General features: G+C 44.1%; 1 protein-coding gene across 1 annotated transcript in view; it reads right to left on the bottom strand.

The window, feature by feature from the left end:
* Positions 1-3,457: 3,457 nt before the first annotated feature.
* Positions 3,458-22,041, bottom strand: part of vsx2 (visual system homeobox 2) — a 56,086-nt gene continuing 37,502 nt past the window's right edge. Inside the window, exons 4-5 of the mRNA XM_068038257.1 lie at positions 6,656-6,836; positions 3,458-3,831 (exon numbers count right to left, since the gene is read on the bottom strand). Coding sequence (XP_067894358.1) covers positions 3,458-3,831; positions 6,656-6,836 — 555 coding nt within the window. The remainder of the gene's footprint in view (positions 3,832-6,655; positions 6,837-22,041) is intronic.

The raw sequence follows: 22,041 nt of genomic DNA, 5'->3' as shown, positions 1-22,041 counted from the left end.
TGATGTGAAGACACTCTGGCGACACATTAAGGGGTCGTCGCAACCTAACCTAACTAGATTGACCATTTTAGTTCTCATCGACTTTAAAATCAGGCAATGGGACATATCTGATCTAGTCAATTTCCTGCCTCGTAGATTGGGTTAAATTGACCACTTTTCACCCCTAAAACCCTGGACTCTGGGAGGGTGGAAAGGAGGATTTCCGCTGGGGTATGGGCCAAGAATTTGGGATGGAGCCCAGTTCCGTTGGGATTTACCCCGTTTATATTGGGAACTTAATTTCCAGTGAGGCAGATCCTACAGGCAACCCCCCACCAACAACGCCCCCCCCCCTCCCCCACACACCAAGGGAGTTTCCCTGGGAAATTCTGCCCATATTACATCTCAGGGCTACCCGCTCAGCAACTGACAGCTGGCGTGAGTCCCTCTGAGAGCTTTCAAAAGACTCCAATCTTTAATAGGGAGAAGGTACTCATCAAGCACGGAGCAGACGGCTGCACCATAGAAGGTCTTTGTTGAGCTTCTGCAATGTTGGGGCATTCTGCCAGCTATTCAGGGCAGGTTTTGTTGGAGAACCTTTGTAGCTGTGATACTCAATGATCCCACCCTGGGGATGTTAGATGGTGTCTCTGACTGTAGGGTAGGGCAGATGGGCATTCCATTCCAACATTCTCCAGGAACTTCATGGGTGATGAGCCCCTTTCAACTCATCTGTTGGTTAGGAGTTTCCTTGCAAATAATAATTTCTCACCAGATTGGAATTAGGAGTTTCTCAAATCTGCTAAAGATAACAAGGGGGAGATGCGAGACTTTGGAACATCATCTGCTCAATCATATTAAGTGTTTTTGCCATCACAAGTTTTCAACATTCTCCACCTGCTTTTAAGTTAGTTATTTCAATAACTCGTAATAGTGTGCACAATAATTGGAAGATAACCAGGAGAAGCCAGCGTCATTTAAATACAGTAAAACTACTTGAGATCAAATGGTTTATATATAGAATAATGGATACCCGGGATAGAGTTACAGACTGGAATCTAATCAAGAGGTTCAGATGGTTTATATATAGAATAATGGATACCCGGGAGTGAGTTACAGACTGGAATCTAATCGAGAGGTTCAGATAGTTTATATATAGAATAATGGATACCCGGGAGTGAGTTACAGACTGGAATCTAATCGAGAGGTTCAGATAGTTTATATATAGAATAATGGATACCCGGGAGTGAGTTACAGACTGGAATCTAATCGAGAGGTTCAGATAGTTTATATATAGAATAATGGATACCCGGGAGTGAGTTACAGACTGGAATCTAATCGAGAGGTTCAGATAGTTTATATATAGAATAATGGATACCCGGGAGTGAGTTACAGGCTGGAATCTAGTCAAGGAGTTCTGGTGGTTTATATATAGAATAATGGATACCCGGGAGTGAGTTACAGACTGGAATCTAATCGAGAGGTTCAGATAGTTTATATATAGAATAATGGATACCCGGGAGTGAGTTACAGACTGGAATCTAATCGAGAGGTTCAGATAGTTTATATATAGAATAATGGATACCCGAGAGTGAGATACAGGCTGGAATCTAGTCAAGGAGTTCTGGTGGTTTATATATAGAATAATGGATACCCGGGAGTTACAGACTTGGCACAAGGCTATGATACTGAATACCATTACCAAATATACAAGGACCAGGCTGAGATAAGAAGAATAGCCATTTGATTGAGCTGTGGGAGGGCTATCAGAAACCATGGAAGTTCCCTTTGGAAGAGTCATCATCGTTTATGAAAATAGAGGTAAGAAGAACAAACTGTGAATAGAAAGCCCCAATGCATTGTGAAATTCCACATAATGGCTGGAATTTTACTTTGGGTGGGAGGCCCCGCCCACCAGCCAAAAAGCCAGGGGTGAGCCCGCCTCTGCCGGGCCTGGGGAACCATACTGGGATTTTACACGCCCCAGGCCCTTAATTGGCCTTGGGCGGGACTTCCAACTCTCTAACGCAGGATGTCCCACCTAATGGAGCAGCCAGCCAATCAGCAGGCCGGCAGCTCTCAGTCCCAGCAGCGTCGGTGGGAGCGGAGGCCACTGCTGGGACTACACCCAGACAACAGAAGCAAGAAGGATGACAAACCCAGAAGAGAGGTAAGTTTTTGGAGGCCCGCCGGAGACAATTGGCCAGGCCCCGGTGAGGCAAGGGGGTGGGGGGGTCAGTTGGGGGGTGGAGGGCGGTGTTGGGCAGCGGGGACAGTTGGGGCCCCTGTGGGGGAGCCCTCCATGGGGCTCAGGGAACCAGATGAGGAGAGACCCCCACCCCAGCACACAAGAAGGCCGCCAGGTTATACCTGGGGACGATCTGGGGACTCAGCCACCCGCCAGCCACTGGTAAAATACCGGTGGTGGGAGGCAACCCTTAAGTGGCAGTTAATTGGCCATTTAAGGGCCTTGATTGTCCTGGGGCGGGCGGGCATTGGGAACAACAAGCCCCGCCTCCTGCTCAATTTTACAGCCCACCCCACCACCAGCCCGCATCTGCGGGGACCGTAAAATTCCAGCCATTGTGACATAAAACAATTCAGCTTTTGAGGGCTGTTTCCTTTCTGTGATCACAGTAACAATTTGCCTTAAATAAAAATGTGGCACATCTTAAAACCAGAGCCTGCTATGTTAAACTTTGTGTCAGCCCATTTACTTGCTACTGTTACCAAGGCAACAGTGTTAGCTAAGTAAAATCCAAGATGGCTACCATAGCACAAGTGTCTGCTGAACCAGAAAGCATGAATGGACACTGCCGACTGAATCAAACTCACAGCAGAGTAATTGCTTCACATTAAGGTTGATTATTTATGCAACTGAATGCAGTTTTGCACAGTAACATGGACTCAGCTGAAACATTTTAAAAAAAGAAATGGACAGATTTCTAGTGGCACAGGGTGTAGAGGGAAGAAAGGATTCTTCATTGGGCCTACACATAGGGCCTTTGATGAGCTGGATGGGCTGAATGGCCTTGTATGTTTATATTTTTACCATAAGGTACCCTTTGTAAGTCTGTCCTACAAAAGATGAATCAATAGTCATTGAGATTGTAGGATTTGATAAGAAAGTTGCAACTAAGACTAATTCCGGAACATCAAAGTACATTTTGAACACATCAGAGAAATAAAAAGGAAAAAAAATAAACCTAGCAAAATCCACCAGTGTTTCACTTTGGCGCAACTCCAAATGAATAATTATAGATTATAGTCACATAGCAAGTCAACATACCAACAACAAATCATTTTTAAAAAAACACATCCGTCAAGAGTAACCTCAGTAAAAATAAAATGGAGGGAGGCCTGGAAATTAAACCAGAGACAATGTTGTGTAGCTTTTGCAACTGAGAAACAGTCTTGAGGAATACTGCATCGTAAAATTTTGCAGAGATAGTAAGAGCTAAAAGTTTGTGTATAAAGTTTAGAACTTTTCAGTCGAATTCTCATCTTGTGTTGCTTTTAACTGCTCGCTCTTCATCTCGGGCCTTTCCTCCTCCGTCATCTTGCCTTGCCCATCGCTGGACACCGTTCCTAACACTTTAGCACTGTGCTCCTGTGCTTTCGCCCTGAGGGCGGCTATGCTGCTCTCCCGCAGTTCCTCTTTAGAAATGGCCGTCTTGGAATCTTTGCTCTTGATTTCTCGCTCGTTGTCCTCCTGGTTGGGCTGACTTCCGTGTTCGGCTTCCACTTTCCTCACCACCTCAGATGCCTCGAGGGACTTTTTGTGCATTCCTAGAAAGAATTGTTGGTACTCGGTTTTAGAAAATCGTCTGGTCATTGGTAAGCCATCTTGAACTGAAAACGGTAAGCAAAGAAAGATGCCAAGATTAAACTGTAGTAGGAACCTGGGAGCTAGGCTTCATTTAACAAAGACACTACAGGTTAGGTCAGGTCAGGTCATTAGACACAAAGGTTTCACTGGAGAATAACCTCATTTGTAAATGGGGTGCATGATTCCCAGGGCCACACCCAAACCTGGGCAACATGAACCTGAGTATGGGGGCATATAACTTCAAATGCCATTCAGATTTTGAGAAATTGCCCAGTACAGGTGCCATTGCTGAGGCTGTGGTTCCAACCCAGGCCTTGTTGATCCTTCATAAATTGTTAATGAGGAGATAGATTACTTTTTCACTTTAAAAAGGGTTTACTCTGGGCAATGCGAGCTGCTGATTGTAACTGGGAATGTTCTGGGTTTAGATCTAAACTGATAAACTCTCCTCCAAATAGAACATGTGGAAGTCATTGTTTATTTTGATACCAGTGAAAATAAGGGAGAAAAGGTTCAATATTTTCCCAATAAGGATATGTTCTGCACATTTAGTTTGTCAAAACAACAATACTTTCACTAAGATAAAAAATGCTATTTCACCTCAACAATCATGGAGGGGGAAGTATTAATTCTGCCAAACACTGGGACAGAAATTGGTTCTGGCCCGTTTTCGAATGTATAACTAACGGACCTAATGGGTTTTTGTTTTCCCTAAAAAATTTTGATACATTCTTAAGTCGCTAAAAAAACTTGGAGGAATTGTTTACAACAGGAACTCTCCGCCCGTAGGGCTGTCCCTGAAGAAGAAAGCATTCTAAATAAGACAGCAGTTAAAATTCAAGGCAGGAAATAATATTTAATTCCTAAAGTTAGTCCGATTTCACATGACATCATACAGGCAACGCCCTCCACTGGGATAACCAGTTTGAACCAGTTGATAGTGTCTTTGCACTCTAGATGGCAAATGCCTTTGATTGGCTACATTCAATCCATTGAAAATTGGAAAACCCTTGTGTTTAATGTCTCTGACATCCTCATAACCTTGACTTTGATGAAGTCTGGTGGGTTTCTACAGGAGAGGTAGGGAGGGGTTGGTTAATGGGAGTGCGGAGGAAGCAAAGAAAATCTGAAATGGAAAATGGTTTGCTTTGGAGCATATGCTTTTTAAAAATTCTTTAATCTGCAATTGCTTAAATTCGCACAACAAGCAAACAAGACATACAGCAAACTACAGAATATGAAGCATCCGCAGTATTTTGCTTTTATTACGGAATATGAAGGCTGTTTCTATCAAGCTGAGGGACATCAGTGTTGGGAACGAAGCATTTTTCTAGTTTTGTTGCACCCACTGTCAGCGTATTGGGTACTCCCAGATCAGTTATGGATTTTATGTACATTAAACGCCCTCTACGCTGTCCCAAAAATTAGCATAAACCCCACCCAAAAACAACATTTCCAGTATTCCAACTCCTGTCATTCCTTCCGACTATTGAAGTGAGACTTGGGGCCTGATTTTAACTCACTCAAAGCCCATTCACTTACACAGAGTTAAAATCAGGTCCTAATTTGAATTTATTGTCAACTAGTACTGAATCGTGGTTGTAACAATGGAATGGACCCCATCCACCTGGAATTGGGATTACATTGGACCTTACATAGGATATATCAGACAGAAACAGGCCATTCAGCCCGACCAGTCCATTCTGGCTTTTATGCTCCACTCAAGCCTCCTCCCATCTTTCCTCATCTAAATCTATCATTGTAACCTTCTATTCCCTTCTGTCATATCCTTGTATAGCTTCCCCTTAAATGCAGAAGAGACTTTCATTTTATCAGTTGAGGTTGGATTGAAAACTATATGAAAGTTCAGTGCTTCAGACAATTTTTCAGCCCACTTGATGCTTAGCTATTTATTTCCCCAACATGAGATGTTTATCTTAACCTGAGCCATAAAAGGTGTCTGCAGAAAATGTTATTTTCCCTTCCGTGTGTGAATATTGTGCTCACCAGTGAGAGACAAGGGAAGTTTATGCTTTGGAAGGGGACATTTTCTCATTTCAGGCAAACTGTCCCAAGCTGGTAAAGCATGGTTTAATGCACAGTTAAAACTCTCTCTACTCCAATCTCACTCTCAACCTCAGAACAGTTACCCCGAGCCCTTTTCCCACAGCAACCATCTTGAAATGAGATCACCAATTTTGGGCCAATTTTGTGCTGTTGCCTCACGCCCGCAAAGAACTGCCCAAACGTATTTAACATCGAACCCTTTGACAACCTTCAGTCTGGAAGTAATAGAAGTCAATGTACAAACCCCTCTGTGACCTGCTCATATTAAAAAATACCGGGGGTAATTTACACATAAAAAATAAAAATTTACACCAACATCTTGCTCTGTCCTGTAAATAATCTGTGGTCTATGTGAAGTTTTGATGAAGTAAATGAGGAGAAACTGTTTCCATTGGCAGGAGGGTGGGTAACCAAAGGACACAGGTATAAGAACTAGAGGGGAGATGAGGAGAATTTTTATTATGCAATGAGTTGTAATGATCTGGAATTTACTGCTGAAAATGGTGAGGGAGGCAGATTTAATAGTAACTTTTAATGAGAATTGGATATATATTTGAAAAGGCCTATGAGGAAAGAGCAGGGGAGTGGGATTAATTGGCATAGGTGTGATGGACTGAATGGCCTCCTTCTTTGTTGTCCTATATTACCTGCTGCAGCCAATTCCATCAGTCACCATGTGAAGCCCAGTCCCCCGCGTATTAATTTTTAAAAAAAACCTTTGAGTATTTCCATATCGACCTGTGTCAAACTGTGCTGTGATCCAGAAAAATAAACAATTACCGAGAAGCCATGGAGCGCAGGATTCCATGATCCCATCCTTTGCTGATTTCAGGATGGATTCCGGCAGTGGGATGGAGTGCCGCACCATGGCTCCATACAGCCCATATTCAGCCATGACACTGCTGCGGCCCCAGCATTTCTCACGCTTCCTCCATTTGGCCCTGCGGTTCTGGAACCACACCTGTTGGGGGAGAGGGTACAACAACAACATCAGTATATCCGGAGGCAAGGAATCATCTGCCTAAGGCTCAGTGTTGAACATAATAACAATTTGTAATTATACAGCAGCTTTAACATCGAAAAAATGTCAGAAGATGCTTCTCAGTCAAAATTTGATGCCAAGCCACATAGGATATTAGGACGGATGATTAAAAGCTGAGTCAAAGAGGTCACTTTAAGGTGCGACTTAAAGGAGGAGTGAGAGTTAGAAAGGTGGAGTGGTTTAGGAAGGGAATTCCAGAGCTCTGGGCCCAGGTATCTAAAGGCACAGCCACCAATGGTGGAGTGATTAACATCGGGGATACGCAAGAGGAGGAGTGCAGATATCTTGGAGGGTTGTGGGGGTGAAGGAGGAGTGAGACCAGGGAGAGATTTGAATACAAGGATGAGAATTTTAAAATTGAGGTGGTGAAACATCGAATTGTTTATATCTGTAGTGCAGCCATTTTTAAGCTATAAAAAATGTTCTATAAGTTTTCTGCAAAGCAGATATCAGTGTATGGGGAGTTATTTTTTAACTTGTGCACCAGTTTTCTGAATCTAGCACTCTCGGGTCACATGGGAGCCAATTATATTATAATAGGAGGCCATATCCCCCTAATCTGCAATAGCAACATTCAAGCAGTTAATGAATGTTTAGATTGAACCTAGGTTGCACTTTAAATTTTATTCCCAAGCATTGGTTATTCTTCAAAGTTCATAACTTAGAAAAAAATACAAGACAGATGAAAGGATAATTACCCAATCAGATTCTCCCACTTTAACTCTCGATAAAAATAAATAGCACACCAGATTTAAATTATTTAACGCAGAAAACTGGAGAATTCAATTTTTGAGCAAATATGGCTTGAGATTAACAGTGGACTTAATGTATTACAAATTGCATAATACAAAATCCTGCACATAGTGGGCTGAATTTTACCAGCCCTCCGAGGTCAGGGGTCGTGGTGGCGGGGGCCTGGAAAATTCTTCCGGGAGAGTCCCGCTACAACCCCCGATGCCATTTTACTGGCGGTGGCAAGGCCTCGGTGTGGCCCCCCCACCACTCAGCGGCAGAGCTTTCATCTCCATATTGAAATCAATGTAAATAAATTTAGATTAACTTACCTGGTCCCGACGGCTGTCCCACACCGATATTCCGGCCGCTGGCCAGAACTCTTGCGCCTTCAGATCTCCATTCAGAGATCCAAGGCATGCGACTAGTGGGGAGGGAGGAGGAGTGAAATTTTCAGGGCGGGGGGGTGGAGGTGGGGTGCGGTGTAAACTTTCAATTGGCTGAGGGGATGGTGGGAAGGGCTTGAAGCCCTTTAAAAATGGCGCCTGCACCGCTAAGAACGGCGGTGAGCTTACAAAATTCAGCCCAGTGAGTGCTCAGAGTCTAGAGCACAGAAGGAGGCCATTCGGCCCATTGTGTCCATGCCAGCTCTCTAGACCAATCCAGTCAGTCGCATTCCCCACTCTATCTCCGTAGCCCTTTAAGTTTATTTCCCTCAAGTGTCCATCCAATTTCCTTTTCAAATCATTGATTGTCTCCACTTCCACCACCCTCCTGGGCAGTGAGTTCCAGGTGATTATCACCACTGTGTAAAAAGGTTCTTCCTCGCATTGCCCCTCATCTCTTGCACAAAACCTTAAATCTGTGTCCCCCTAGTCCTTGTACTATCAGCTAACGGGAACAGCTTTTCCTTGTCTACCTTATCCAAGCCCGTCATAATCTTGTACACATCTATCAAATCTTCCCTCAATCTCCTTTCCTCCAAGGAAAACAACCCCAACTTCTCCAACCTAACCTTGTAGCTAAAATCCCTCATCCCTGGAACCATTCTGGTAAATCACCTCTGCACCCTCTCAAGGACTCTCACATCTTTCCCGAAGTGTGATGACCAGAACTGGATACAATGCTCTAGCTGTGGCCTAACCAGAGCTTCATAAAGGTTCAGCATAACCTCCCTGCTTTTGTATTAAATACCTCTATTAATGAAGCCCAAGATCCCATATGCTTTCTTGATATGTCCTGCCACCTTCAAAGATCTGTGCACATAAACCCCCAGGTCCCTCTGTCCCTGCACACTCTATAGAACTGTGCCATTTAGTCTATGTTGCCTCTCCCTATCCCTTCTGCCAAAATGCATCACCTCACATTTCTTTGTATTAAATTCCATCTGCCACTTGTCTGCCCATTCCGCTAGCCTATCTGTGTCCTATAGCAGTCAAATGCTATCATCCTCAATGTTTGCCACACCTCCAAGTTTGGCATCATTGGTAGATTTTGACATGTTACTCTGTATTCCAATATCCAAGTAATTTATATATGTATCAAAATAGAGCACTGGTCCTAGCACTGACCCTTCTGACAACACCTTTACTGTTACACATTTATTGCTGTCGTTCATTTGATTTGATTTGATTTGACAGAACAGAGCTTGACTTTCTCACTCACCATAAATCAGTGCACTTTAATACCAACTAATGCTAGCGCCATGGTGTAGCATCTCTATAGTTATATAGACCTCAACTTCTGACACATCAGGAGTAGCACTGTGGGAGATCTGCTGGCGTAACATAAAACAGGAGTTCACCTGATTGGCCAGCCGAACTTTAGCAGGAGATTGGTAGAAACCCCATTAATGTGTGTAGCCAGGATTTCCAAGGAAGTTACTGCAACTACTCATGAGACCCACCGCCCATCGTCCAACACCTCCAAAAGAAATTGCTGGTGATAGTGCACCATACGGTGAAATGCAATTCCTATATTACACTGTAGCACCATTCACAACCTCAGGACATTCCAAAGCACTTTACAGCCAAGGAAGTATTTTCTTGAAGTGTTGTCACTGTTGGAATTTACACACAGCAACTCCCCCAAACAGCAGTGATAATGTGTTGGATGAAGGATGAATATTGGCCGGGACACTAGGAGAACGCCCCCTGCTCGTCTTCTCCAAAATAGTGCCATTGCCATCTTTTGCATCCACCTGAGAGGGCAGATGGGGCCTTGATTTAACGTCTCATCCAAAAGACAGGCCCTCTGACAGTGCAGCACTCCCTCAGTACTGCACAGGAGTGTCATTGGATTTTGTGCTCAAGTATCTGGAATGGAATTTAAACCCACGACCCTCTGGCTCAGAGGCAAAAGTGCTACACACTGGCCCAAGGCTGACACTGTTACCTTAGCCACCGACATGGGCTACAGCACTGGGATAAAGAATCCTATTAGGATTCAAATTTTTAAAAAAACTATAATAATTAAGTTTTTAACAGGTGAAATTAATTTTAAAAAAACGATTCCCAGAGGTAGATTTAATAGCAGATCAGCAAGCTGTCTAACCTGCTGCTGCATGTTGTTAAAGTGGGAGTCACTGCTAAGGACCCCTGCAGCTGCCAGAGAAGCCTCAGACAGTGAGAGATTCCACATATATCGGTTTCATGCCTGATGATGCACTGGTACCTTGTTAAGTTGGTGTTGCTGCTGATGATGCGGGGGGGGGGGGGGTGATGGAAGTGGGGGTGGGGGGGTGGGGAAGGAAGGGGATAAAAAATTGTCAAAATCATTCAAGGGTCTTTTGTAATTCATGACGGCTGCTCTCGCCATCAAAGACAGCCACTGATGAAAAATCACTTCAGCTGCAAAAGAGGCAGGCTAGAGGCGACCCAGGGGGCAGCCGGAATCTGATTGAAAAATAAGTTAATTTCTGCATCAATCGATGGGACAGCTTAGCGACAGCCGCTCAAATATCACGGGAAATTAAACTAGCCTGACTCAAGGGAGAGGATGCATTGACCCATCCTAATTACAGCCATGTAGTTATCATTTTCATCTTAACTGATCCCACCTCGCAGCCTCCTGGGGGAGAGCTACATCTTCTGATTTAACTAATTAAAATGGGAAAATTGGGTGTTAATTTTGTGGTGGAAATTTTCAGAATTACCCTGTAATGGAAATGAAATTAAATCTCTGGCAGATTGATGGTGCAGGTCAGGACATAATCTTCTCCTCCTGATTGCCTGATTAAGGCTGTTATCATTTTAGAAATCACCTCGTGTCCTCGATTTCTTGATAAGTTGGAGGTGGGGAATCGTTTGGTATAATTTATCGTTCGTCTCTCTCTCTCCCTATCACTTGTATTTTAATCAGACACCACTGAGCTAGGGCCCGCAGGAGGAGGAGAGGGAGAGGGAGTGGAAGGGGAGGGAGGTATTGACACCTGTTTAGTGCAGGTCATCAGGGCTTTGTGGCCCTCGGCACCAACAGTGGTATTGAGGCCAATGTGAAAGCTTCGCTAAAGCTTCCTCTCACACTTGGCTATTTAAAACAAAGAAGGCCAGGGGGATAGTTTTCATTTGTTATTGCGTGTTAAGAATATTGTTTTGTTCTTTGATTATCGACTCGGTCAATGCCACTAAAGAGGGTGTAATAATGATGTTTGATGGCTTCCTAACAGAGATTTGAAATGCCGGCATGCAGGCGGCCATTTTGGTCATCAGTAGGAGATCAAAATGGTGGCAGGGGAAAGTGAGAAACCAAGATGAATGGGCCAAGTTCAACCTCAGGGACTGAAAGATTAATTTTCCACTCCAATTTTCCTCCATCTTCCTCTCACCAGGCTGGAGCATACTTCCATAGTCCTTCCACTTTCTGCTACTTTGCCCAGATGGTCATTCTCCATCCAGATAATGATTGTCAATGAGCCATTTGACACTGCCTTATCCAGGGATCACTGGATAATGATCAAGAGGGAGAACCTGGGCTCATTTATCCACTCTATAAGCCATGGACAGAGATACCAATTGTAGCAGCCCTATTTATTGCGACCTTTCCTCAGATCACCTAACTCAGAGACTTGCAGCAACAACACCAACTAGGAATGTTCCGCTTTCCTGCTGCCCCCATCTCCCCTCTCTGTAGTAGGCTGCTCTGCACAGCCAAGCTATTCCCACAAGTCAGTGTGACATGAAACAATTCCTCATTACTATTGCACAGGAACATCATTAGGCAAGCTATTTGCTGCTGCCATGACATCACGTCTTCAACATTGCATCACCTATGTCTGGTGGTCTGATGTCCTCCTCTCCCAGACTGTCCCATTGGCAAAATCATGGCAATCACTTCTGACCAATCAGATTATGAGTGGGTGAGCCCATTGACTGCAGTGAAAAGGCCTCTCCACACATGAGCATTGTAATATTTCCATGCATAAAAGCATCTAGAACATATGAACATACGAATTAGGAGCAGGAGTAGGCCACTCGGCCCTTCGAGCCTGCTCCGCCATTCAATAAGTTCATGGCTGAACTGATTACTCCACATTTCCACCTACCCCCGATAACCTCCCCCCGCCACTTGCTTATCAAGAATCTATCTACCTCTGCCTTAAAATATTCAAAGACTCTGCTTCCACTGCCTTTTGAGGAAGAGAATTCCAAAGACTCACGACCCTCTGAGAGAAAAAATTTCTCCTCATCTCAGTCTTAAGTGGGCGACCCCTTATTTTTAAACAGTGACCCCTAGTTCTAGATCCTTGCACAAGGGGAAAACATCCTTTCCACATCCACCCTGTCAAGACCCCTCAGGATCTTATACATTTCAATCAAGTTGCCTCTTACTCTTCTAAATTCCAGCAGATACAAGCCTAGCCTGTCCAATCTTTCCTCACAAGACAGCCCCACCCATTCCAGGTATTAGTCTAGTAAACCTTCTCTGAACTGCCTCCAATCCATTAACATCCTTCCTTAAATAAGGAGACCAGTACTGTACACAGTACTCCAGATGTGGTCTCACCAATGCCCAGTATAGCTGAAGCATAACCTCCCTACTTTTGTATTCAATTCCCCTCGCGATAAACAATAACATTCTATTAGCTTTCCTAATTACATGCTGTACCTGCACACTAACCTTTTGCGATTCATGCACTAGGACACCCAGATCTCAGAGCTCTGCAATCTCTCACCATTTAGATAATATGTTTATTTTTTATTCTTCCTGCCAAAGTGGACAATTTCACACTTTCCCACATTATACTCCATTTGCCAGATCTTTGCCCACTCACTTAACCTATCTATAACCCTTTGTAACCCCCTTATGTCCTCTTCACAAGTTACTTTCCTACCTATCTTTGTGTCATCAGCAAATTTAGCAACCATACCTTCGGTCCTTCCATCTAAGTCATTTATGTAAATTGTAAAAAGTTGAGGCCCCAGCACAGATCCCTGTGGCACATCACTCATTACATCTTGCCAACCAGAAAATGACCCACTTATGCCTACTCTCTGTTTCCTGTTAGCTAGCCAGTCTTCTATCCATGCCAATGAGCTTTTATTTTCTGCAATAACCTTTGTTGTGGCACCTTATCAAATGCCTTCTGGAAATCTAAGTACAATACATCCACCGGTTCCCCTTTATCCCAAAGCACATTTAACTCCCTCAAAGAACTCCAATAAATTGGTTAAACATGATTTCCCTTTCACAACACCATGTTGACTCTGCCTGATTACCTTATTTTTTTCGAAATGCCCTGCTATAATGTCAGACGAAAAGCTAGCTGGCCTGTAGTTTCGTGCTTTCTGTCTCCTTCCCTTTCTGAATAAAGGAGTTATATTCGCTATTTTTCAATCTAACGAAATCTTCCCCGAATCTAGGGAATTTTGGAAAATTAAAACTAACGCATCAACTATCTCACTAGCCACTTCTTTTAACACCCAAGGATGAAGTCCATCAGGACCCGGGGACTTGTCAGCCTACAGCTCTAACAATTTGTTCAGTACCACTTCCCTGGTGATTGTAATTATATTGAGTTCCTCCCTCCCTTCCATTTCCTGACTTACACCTAATACTGGGATGTTACTTGTATCCTCAGTTCATCTGCCATCTCCTTATTTTCCATTATTAATTCTCCAGACTCACTTCCTATAGGACCAATGCTCACTTTGTTAACTCTTTTCTTTTTTAAATATCTATAGAAACTCTTAATATGTGTCTTTATATTTCTAGTTAGCTTTCTCTCGTGCTCTAATTTTACCTTCCTTATCAATCTTTTAGTCATTCTTTGCTGTTCTTTATGTTCTGTCCAATCTTCTGACCTGCTTCCCATCTTTGCGCAATTATAGGCTTTTTCTTTAAGTTTGATACTATCTATAACTGTTTTAGTTAACCACGGATGGCGGGTCCCACCCTTAGAATTTTTCTTTCTCATTGAAATGTATCTATTCTGTGTATTCTGAAATATCCCCTAAAATGTCTGCCACTGTATCTCTATTGACCTATCCCTTAACCTGATTTGCCAGTTCACTTTAGTTAGCTCTGCTTTCATGCCCTCATAATTGCCCTTATTTAAGTTTAATACTAGTCTTGGACCCACTCTTCTCTCCCTCAAACTGAATGTAAAATTCAATCATATTATGATTGCTGCTACCTAGGGGCACCTTAACTATGAGGTCATTAATTAATCCTATCTCGTTACACAATACCAGGTCTAGTACAGCCTGCTCTCTGGTTGGCTCCAGAATGTATTGTTCCAAGAAATTATCCCAAAAGCATTCTATGTACTCCTCATCTAGGCTGCCTCCGCCCATCTAATTTTTCCAGTCTCTATGTAGGTTAAAATCCCCTATAATTATCACTGTACCTTTCTGACAAGCTGCCATTATTTCTTTCTTTATACCCCGTCCTACAGTGTGGTTAATGTGACATGGCCTGTACACCACTCCCACAAGTGACTTCTTGCCTTTATGATTTCTCATCTCTACCCAAACTGCTTCTACATCCTGGTCTCCTGAACTTGGGTCATCCTTCTCTATTGCACTAATACCATCATTGATTAACAAAGCTACCCCTCCACCTTTTCCCAGCTTCCTGTCCTTCCTAAATGCCACGTACCCTTCAATATTCAGGTCCCAATCTATGTCATCCTACAGCCTTGTCTCTGTAATGGCTATCAGATCGTATTTATTTATTTCTATTTGTGCTTTCAGTTCATCTGTCTTGTTTCGAATGCTACGTGCATTCAGATACAGAGCCTTTAGTTTTGTCCTTATATTATTTTTGTAACCGCTAGCTTTATCTGTTGATTTACTCTTAGATTTGTATGCTCTGTCCCTTCCTGTCACAGTCTGTTGTTTAGAAGCAACTTAGGTGATGTCTAAGACAATACAAAACTACTTGATCCAGTCCAACACAAAAGCAAAATACTGTGGAAGCTGGAAATCTGTAATAAAAACAGAAAATGCTGGAAATACTCAGCAGGTCTGGCAGCATCTATGGTGAGAGAAAGAGTTAATGGGCTGGATTCAATGTTCCCAGTGGCCCCCACACGCAGTGGCGGCTCACGGTAATACATCACAGGGTGGGGGCGGGCTCTGCGATGCCGGCAATGGCATCAGCTGCCTCTGTTCAGGCGCTGGTGCAATTTATAAAGGGCAGCCAGACCTGCCACTAAATTTAAATATTTAAACCCATACCATCCCAGTACACCGCAAAAAAAAAAATCACCCCTTCCCCTCCCCCTCCCCCAATAACATTTACATATAATACTAAAATAAAAGCAAAATACTGCGGATGCAGTGAACATCAACGCAAGCTCAAGGAACAGCATCTCATTTACCGATCAGGCATGCCGGACTGAACATTGAGTTCAGTAATTTCAGAGCATGATGGGGCCCCCCATTTTACTTTTATCTTTAGTTATTTTTTCTATTTTTCATTTTTCTTTTATTTTTTGTGTTTATTTTATTTTATTTTGTTCAGTTTGTTTCTACTGTGCCTACCCACTGTTTTTTTTCTTCATTTTTTTCATGTTTGTGCTTGTGGCTGTTCAGTTTTCAGTCCATTAACACTCTATCTATACTAACGCTTTGTCTTTCAGCACACAATTAACATATTGTTTGCCTTTGTTCCATGACCTTCTAGTCAGCTATTCTGTGACCTTGTCCTATCAATACCTTTTCTTTTGTTATCTCTTGCCCCACCCCCACTTTACTTGCTTAAAATCTTTTAGATTTCTTATATCTGCCAGTTCTGAAGAAGGGTCACTGACCTGAAACGTTAGCTCTGCTTCTCTCTCCATGGATGCTGCCAGACCTGCTGAGATTTCCCAACACGTTCTGTTTTCATTCTGCATATAATAGTTGCCTTCTCCACCCCAAAACACTTACATGGAACATTTGACACCACGCCCCCCCACAACAGTTCAAAGTTCAGAGGTCACCCCTTCCCCCCCCCCCCTACACTAACATGTTGATTGGACCCCGTCTCTGCTCACCCCCCCCCACTACACTATAAATCCTAAACACCCCCCTTCCCCACCTCGGTGGCACCAGCTTTTCCTGGATGGGAAAGTGAAGGCGCGTGAGTGTCGGCCACTGCACTGAAGCTCCTGGGCAGCTGGTAAGATCGTGGTCAATTTTAATTAAATATATTCAGGTACTTTATTTATATATTTAAATTCAGGTCCAGTCGCCCAGCGGCAGGGGTGGGCGGGCTGCTGCCATGGAGCCTTGCCATCACCAGGAAGATTGGGTTCGACACTCCGGGTGTCGGGCTCCATGGCGGGCCGCTGCCAGTACGATCTTCCAGCCCCCTCCCCCCCGCCATGGAGCCCGACATTGGGACCTCAACAAAATTCAGCCCAATGTTTCTGGTCTGTGACCTTTCATCTGAACTGGTTAGGGATAGTATTGTGCTATAGATCCAATGTCCACTATGTGGTGCCTGCCCAAAATCATTTCAGAAATTCACATTTCATTGGCTCTTATAACTACAGACAGAGACTTTCATTCTATCACTCTGGGCTTGTTTCAGCCGGGTCCGAGAATTGAAAGAACAACGTAGAAGTGCGTCTTTTAGAAAATCAATTTATAAAATCTAATGTTGGCCGGCCTAGAAGGCAGCGTGTTGCTCCTCCAGTGAAAGGGTTGGTCCGCCAATGAAACAGTGTTGCTCCTCCAATGGGAATGTCTTGCTCCTCCAGTGGAACAGTGATAGTCCTCCAATGGGAATGTTTTGGTCCTCCAATAGCAGTGTGTTACTCCTCCAATTGTGGTGTTGGTCCTCCAATGTAACAGGGTTGGTCCTCCAATGGGAGTGTCTTAGTCCTCCAATGGGAGTGTCTTGGTCCCCCAATAGGAGTATTTTGGTCCTCCAATGGCCAAATATTGTTACTTCAGTGACAGAGTGTTGGTACTCCAATGGGAATGTCTTGGTCCTCCAATGGCCAAGTGTTGTTCCTTCAGTGGCAGAGTGTTGGTCCCCCAATGGGAGTGTCTTGGTCCTCCAATAGGAATATTTTGGTCCTCCAATGGCCAAGTGTTGTTCCTTCAGTGGCAGAGTGTTAGTCCTCCAATGGAGTATTTTGTTCCTCCAATGGCCAAGTATTGTTCCTTCAGTGGCAGAGTGTTGGTCCTCCAATGGGAGTGTCTTGGTCCTCCAATGGGAGTGTCTTGGTCCTCCAATGGGAGTATTTTGTTCCTCCAGTGGCCAAGTGTTGTTCCTTCAGTGACAGAGTGTTGGTCCTCCAATGGGAGTGGCTTGGTCCTCCAATGGCAGAGTGTTGTTTCCAATGTGACTCCACGAACAAAGAGAAATGTTTCTGGTCCTCTGTTTTACTGTTAGAAGGGAAGGCACCGCCTTGTAAATGGGACGAAGTGATTGGCTGCATACACTGTGCCAGCCTCATTCATTGCTGGGCAATGGACCGAGAATATGGGCAGGAGCAGATCGCTTGGATGTTAGTCAATCATCCTGTCAACCAGAGATTAGTTTGCAAATGAAAGAGACCTTAAGACGGAGAGGGAGAAGGCGGTGTAGTGGCACATTGTGGAGTTACAGCACTAATGCTTAGAGATATGAATTTGGTTCAAAAATAGATTTGACTCCCCCTCTAAACATTCCCAACATGAGGCACACTGAGTGAGAAGGCACAGAGCACAGCAACTCTCAATAAGGAGAGAACATTTATAGGAGAGAATCAAGCGAAACAGTCACGAACATCTCCTGATGCCTGGCCACTGGGGTGTATGCTTGGAGTTGGATAATTTACGCTGAAAAAATATAAAATAGAATGGTGGGGAAAGGGTCACTGATTTCCTGCATTGTGAGTTATTTATCTCAGTAGTGTTATTGTGGGGAGGCACAGTGTGAAGTCCAAGCAGCTGGAGAAGCAGAATCATTCTGGATCACTGTTCATACCCTTCAACAGCCATCTACAGAATGACACTAGCAGACAATTAGAAGCAGGTAACCTTCCTGAACAAAAAGTGAGAATGGAAACTAATATGAAACAATGTTTGTGATGATGAGAAGTAGTTATGTTAGGTTTTGAGCGCTGGATCTTAATGGGTCCGCCTGTCAATTCTACAACTTCAACCAACTATCTTCATCATGATGTCCTTTGCTAAATATGGAGCCCTTTTGTCAATTGTTGAGACTCTACTTCAATAAGGCTGTCCCGCTTAAAGGAGTACAAGATAGAGAGGCTCACTCTCTTAAAAAGATATACGATGGTGAAGTTCCTTCTCTTTAAAAGGCCATTATGGTGAGATTTCCTCACTTGGCTTAGGGAGCAAGATGCTCTCTTTAAGAGATTGAGATCATGGTGCTCCCTGTATAAAGGGTGAAAGGAGTTAGATTAAAAGCCAGGATTTTTTTTTCACAGAGAACCTCTTGAATAGGTCACCAAACAGTGTGGCAAGTCTTTCAAAAAGGAGCTGGATGAGGTCCTCAGTAGCTGACAGCATTGATGTCAGTTACTTCTGTGTCCTGGAGTTTACTTTATTGCCTTTGGAAGTGAGAGAGGAATTCTCCACTTTTCCGACTGAAATTGGTTCAAGTTCTTTTTAAACTCCTTTTTTAATCCGCCCGCCCTCAGGAAATTGTGTGACTGGAGAGAGGGAAAGTCAGGGTTGAGAGTCTGGATTGATGGTGTATGTAGGCTGCACTATGACTGGAAGGTGTTGACCTTCCCTCCATCATAAGGTCAGAAGTGGGGATGTTCGCTAATGATTGCACAATGTTCAGCACCGTTCGCAACTCCTCAGATACCGAAGTAGCCTGTGTCCATATGCAGCAAGATCTGCTCAACATTCAAGCTTGGCCTGATAAGTGCCAAATAACATTCATGCCACACACGTGCCAGGCAATGACCATCTCCAACAAGAGAGAATCTAACCATCTCCCCTAAAATTTTAATGGCATTACCGTCGCTGAATTCCCCACTATCAACATCCTGGGGGTTACCATTGACCTGAAACTGAACTGCAACAGCTAAATAGCAAGTCAGAGGCTGAAAATTCTGAGGCAAGTAACTCACCTCCTGTCTCCCTAAAGCATGTACACCGTCTATGATGGAATACTCTCCACTTGCCTGGATGGATGCAACTCCAACAACACTCAAGAAGCTGAACATCATCCAGGACAAAGCAGCCACTTGACTGGCACCCCATCCACCACCTTCAACATTCACTTCCTCCACTACCGACGCACAGTGGCAGCAGTGTGTACCATCTACAAGAATGCACTGCAGCAACTCACCAAGATTCCTTCAACAGCAGCTTCCAAACCCGCGACCTCTACCACGTAGAAGGGCAGGGGCAGCAAATGCATGGGAACACCACCACCTGCAAGTTCCCATCCAAGTCACACACCATCCTGACTTGGAACTATATCGCCATTTCTTCACTGTCGCTGGGTCAAAATCCCAGAACTCCCTTCCTAACAGCACTGTGGGTGTAGCTACACCCAAGGACTACAGCGGTTCAAGAAGGCAGCTCACCACCACCTTCTCAAGGGCAATTAGGGATGGGCAATTAATACTGGCCTTGCCAGTGATACCCCCATCCCATGAAAGAGGTTTTAAAAATGCCTGGATGGACCAGTTGGCTACTTACTGTGTTTTCTGAGGAAAAAAAAGTCCAGTGTGATATGGGAGTGCTGACTTCCAACATTGTGAGAAAAAAGTGTTCCGATCCCCAGCACAGATATTCTTCACTTTTGCATAGTTCAGAAAAAGAAACTGGGACACAGATTGCCATTGGGGCTTTTCCCCCACAGCTAAAATTATTTTTAAAAACTTCAAATGATTTACAAGTAAGTATGGAGAACAGATTTTCTAGTAAGAAATGACACAAAAATCTCACTAAGCAGATACCATTTCTGAGGATTTTCCTGCCCCGCACCATCCCCCTACCGACCACGTCCAGCCCTTGTTAAGTCACATGCCACCTGTTGATGGTCAACCTACTCCTACACTCATTGATCCCACACTTGATGGATTGAATTTTATCAGCCCTTTGGCTGGGAGGCAGGGAAGCTAGCAAAATGGTGTGTCTTCTCGCCACCATGCCATTTTTCCAGTGGCGGGAAAGCTGGGGTGGTGGGTTCGCCATGTGGGGAGACGACCGGGTATACCCTGGTGTTCTTCCAGCGTACTCTGGGACATGGAAGGCTTGCCCTCCTTTTAGGGCACTCTTTTGCCCACAGAGGGTCCCCCGCGGCAATGGCCACCCCCACAGCAACAGCGCCACCTGCCCTCAGTGACCTCATCCCCACCTCTCCAGGGCTTGCCTGACTGGTCCTAGCTCCGGGTTTAGACAGCAAAGAAAGAACGAACTTTCGTTTATATAGCGTCTTTCACAACCTCAGGATATCACAAAGCATTTTACAGCCAGTGAAGTTATTTTTGAAGTGTAGTCCCTGTTGTAATGTAGGAAAAGCAGCAGCCAATTTGTGCATAGCAAGCGCCCACAAACGGCAATGAAATAAATGACCAGATCATTCGTTTTAGGTGCTGTTCAGGATTCTGGGGGAACTCCTGTGCTCCTCTTTGAAATAGTGACGTGAGGTCTTTTAAATCGACATGAGAGGGCAGATAGGGACCGGTTTAACATCCCTGCTCAGGCCTCTAAAATGGAGCTTGAATTTACACCTTCTGTCTCAGAGGCGAGAGGGTTGCCCACTAAGGTACAGCGACACCATAGACAGTAGATGAGTTTGAGCCTCAATAACAGCAAATCTCGATTTAATGGGAAAAAAAGGTTGAGATCAATGAGTTTAAAATAATGAAGTTCACCTGAAATGAAGTTCACCAAAAATGTAATCTATGTTCCATGGTGCACAAACATACACAAAATGGGAAAAATGGGAAAAATTTAAACAGGAAGTCTAATATTAGAACTGGGATTCAAAAGCACCTTGGAGTCATAAGGTGATGATTTCAAGGTACGTTATAGACAGCTGAGCACGACAGTGCAGTACTGAGGGAGGGATGCTTACACCGTCAAAACTGACATTTAAACCCCAAGGACCAGAGGCAGGAAAATCCCAGAGACGGACCCATTCTACTGCCCATGCCACCAGTCTTCCTATCAATCACCCCTTCAAAGGCGATACCAAAACAATGTTCAGAAGAAAACTGTACTAGATGAAAGACATCAACAGCGAAATGGGACCTTGTCTAGTTTGGGAAAATAGGGGGAATACTCGAACACAGGCAGGACTATCTCTGATCTAGAGTACGTCTGTCAGATAATCACAGATTGTCAAGTGATGTAGGAGGGACAGCGGTGCAGAGGAACACTGCAGAAGCTCCAAAGAGCAGCGAGAAAAATCGGCAACATTCAGCAGCTAAATTCAGATGAGTGCCGTTATAATTAGCCAATTACTTTCTGAGGAGCTTCCCAAATGGCTCAATGGAAACTAGCAAATGTGGGGGAGGCGGTGGCGTAATGGTAATGTCACTGGACTAGTACTCCAGAGCCCAGGCTAATGCTCCAGGGACATGGATTCGAATCCCAACACGGCAGATGGTGAAATTTGAATTCAATGAATAAATCTGGATGAATAAATCTAATGGCGACCGTGAAACCATTGTTGATTGTTGTAAAAACCCATCTGGTTCACTAATGTCTTTTAGGGAAGGAAATCGGCCGTCCTTACCTGGTCTGGCCTACATGTGACTCCAGACCCACAGCAGCGTGGTTGACTCTTAACTGCCCTCTGAAATGGCCAAGCCCCTCAAGGGCAATTAGGGATGGGCAATAAATGCTGGCCTAGCCAGCGATGCCCACATCCCACAAACAAATAAAAAAAACCTCAGCTCAGCTGAGCTGAGAATGGAGCTACAGCCGCACCCAGGTTAGGCAGTGAGAATTGAAACTGTGATCCCATTTCTGAGTGCTAA

The sequence above is a fragment of the Heterodontus francisci genome, chromosome 9 (assembly GCF_036365525.1).
Source record: "Heterodontus francisci isolate sHetFra1 chromosome 9, sHetFra1.hap1, whole genome shotgun sequence".
Classification (NCBI taxonomy): domain Eukaryota; kingdom Metazoa; phylum Chordata; class Chondrichthyes; order Heterodontiformes; family Heterodontidae; genus Heterodontus; species Heterodontus francisci.
The sequence above is the reverse complement of the archived record's forward strand: the minus strand, read 5'-3'. Positions and strand labels throughout refer to the sequence as shown.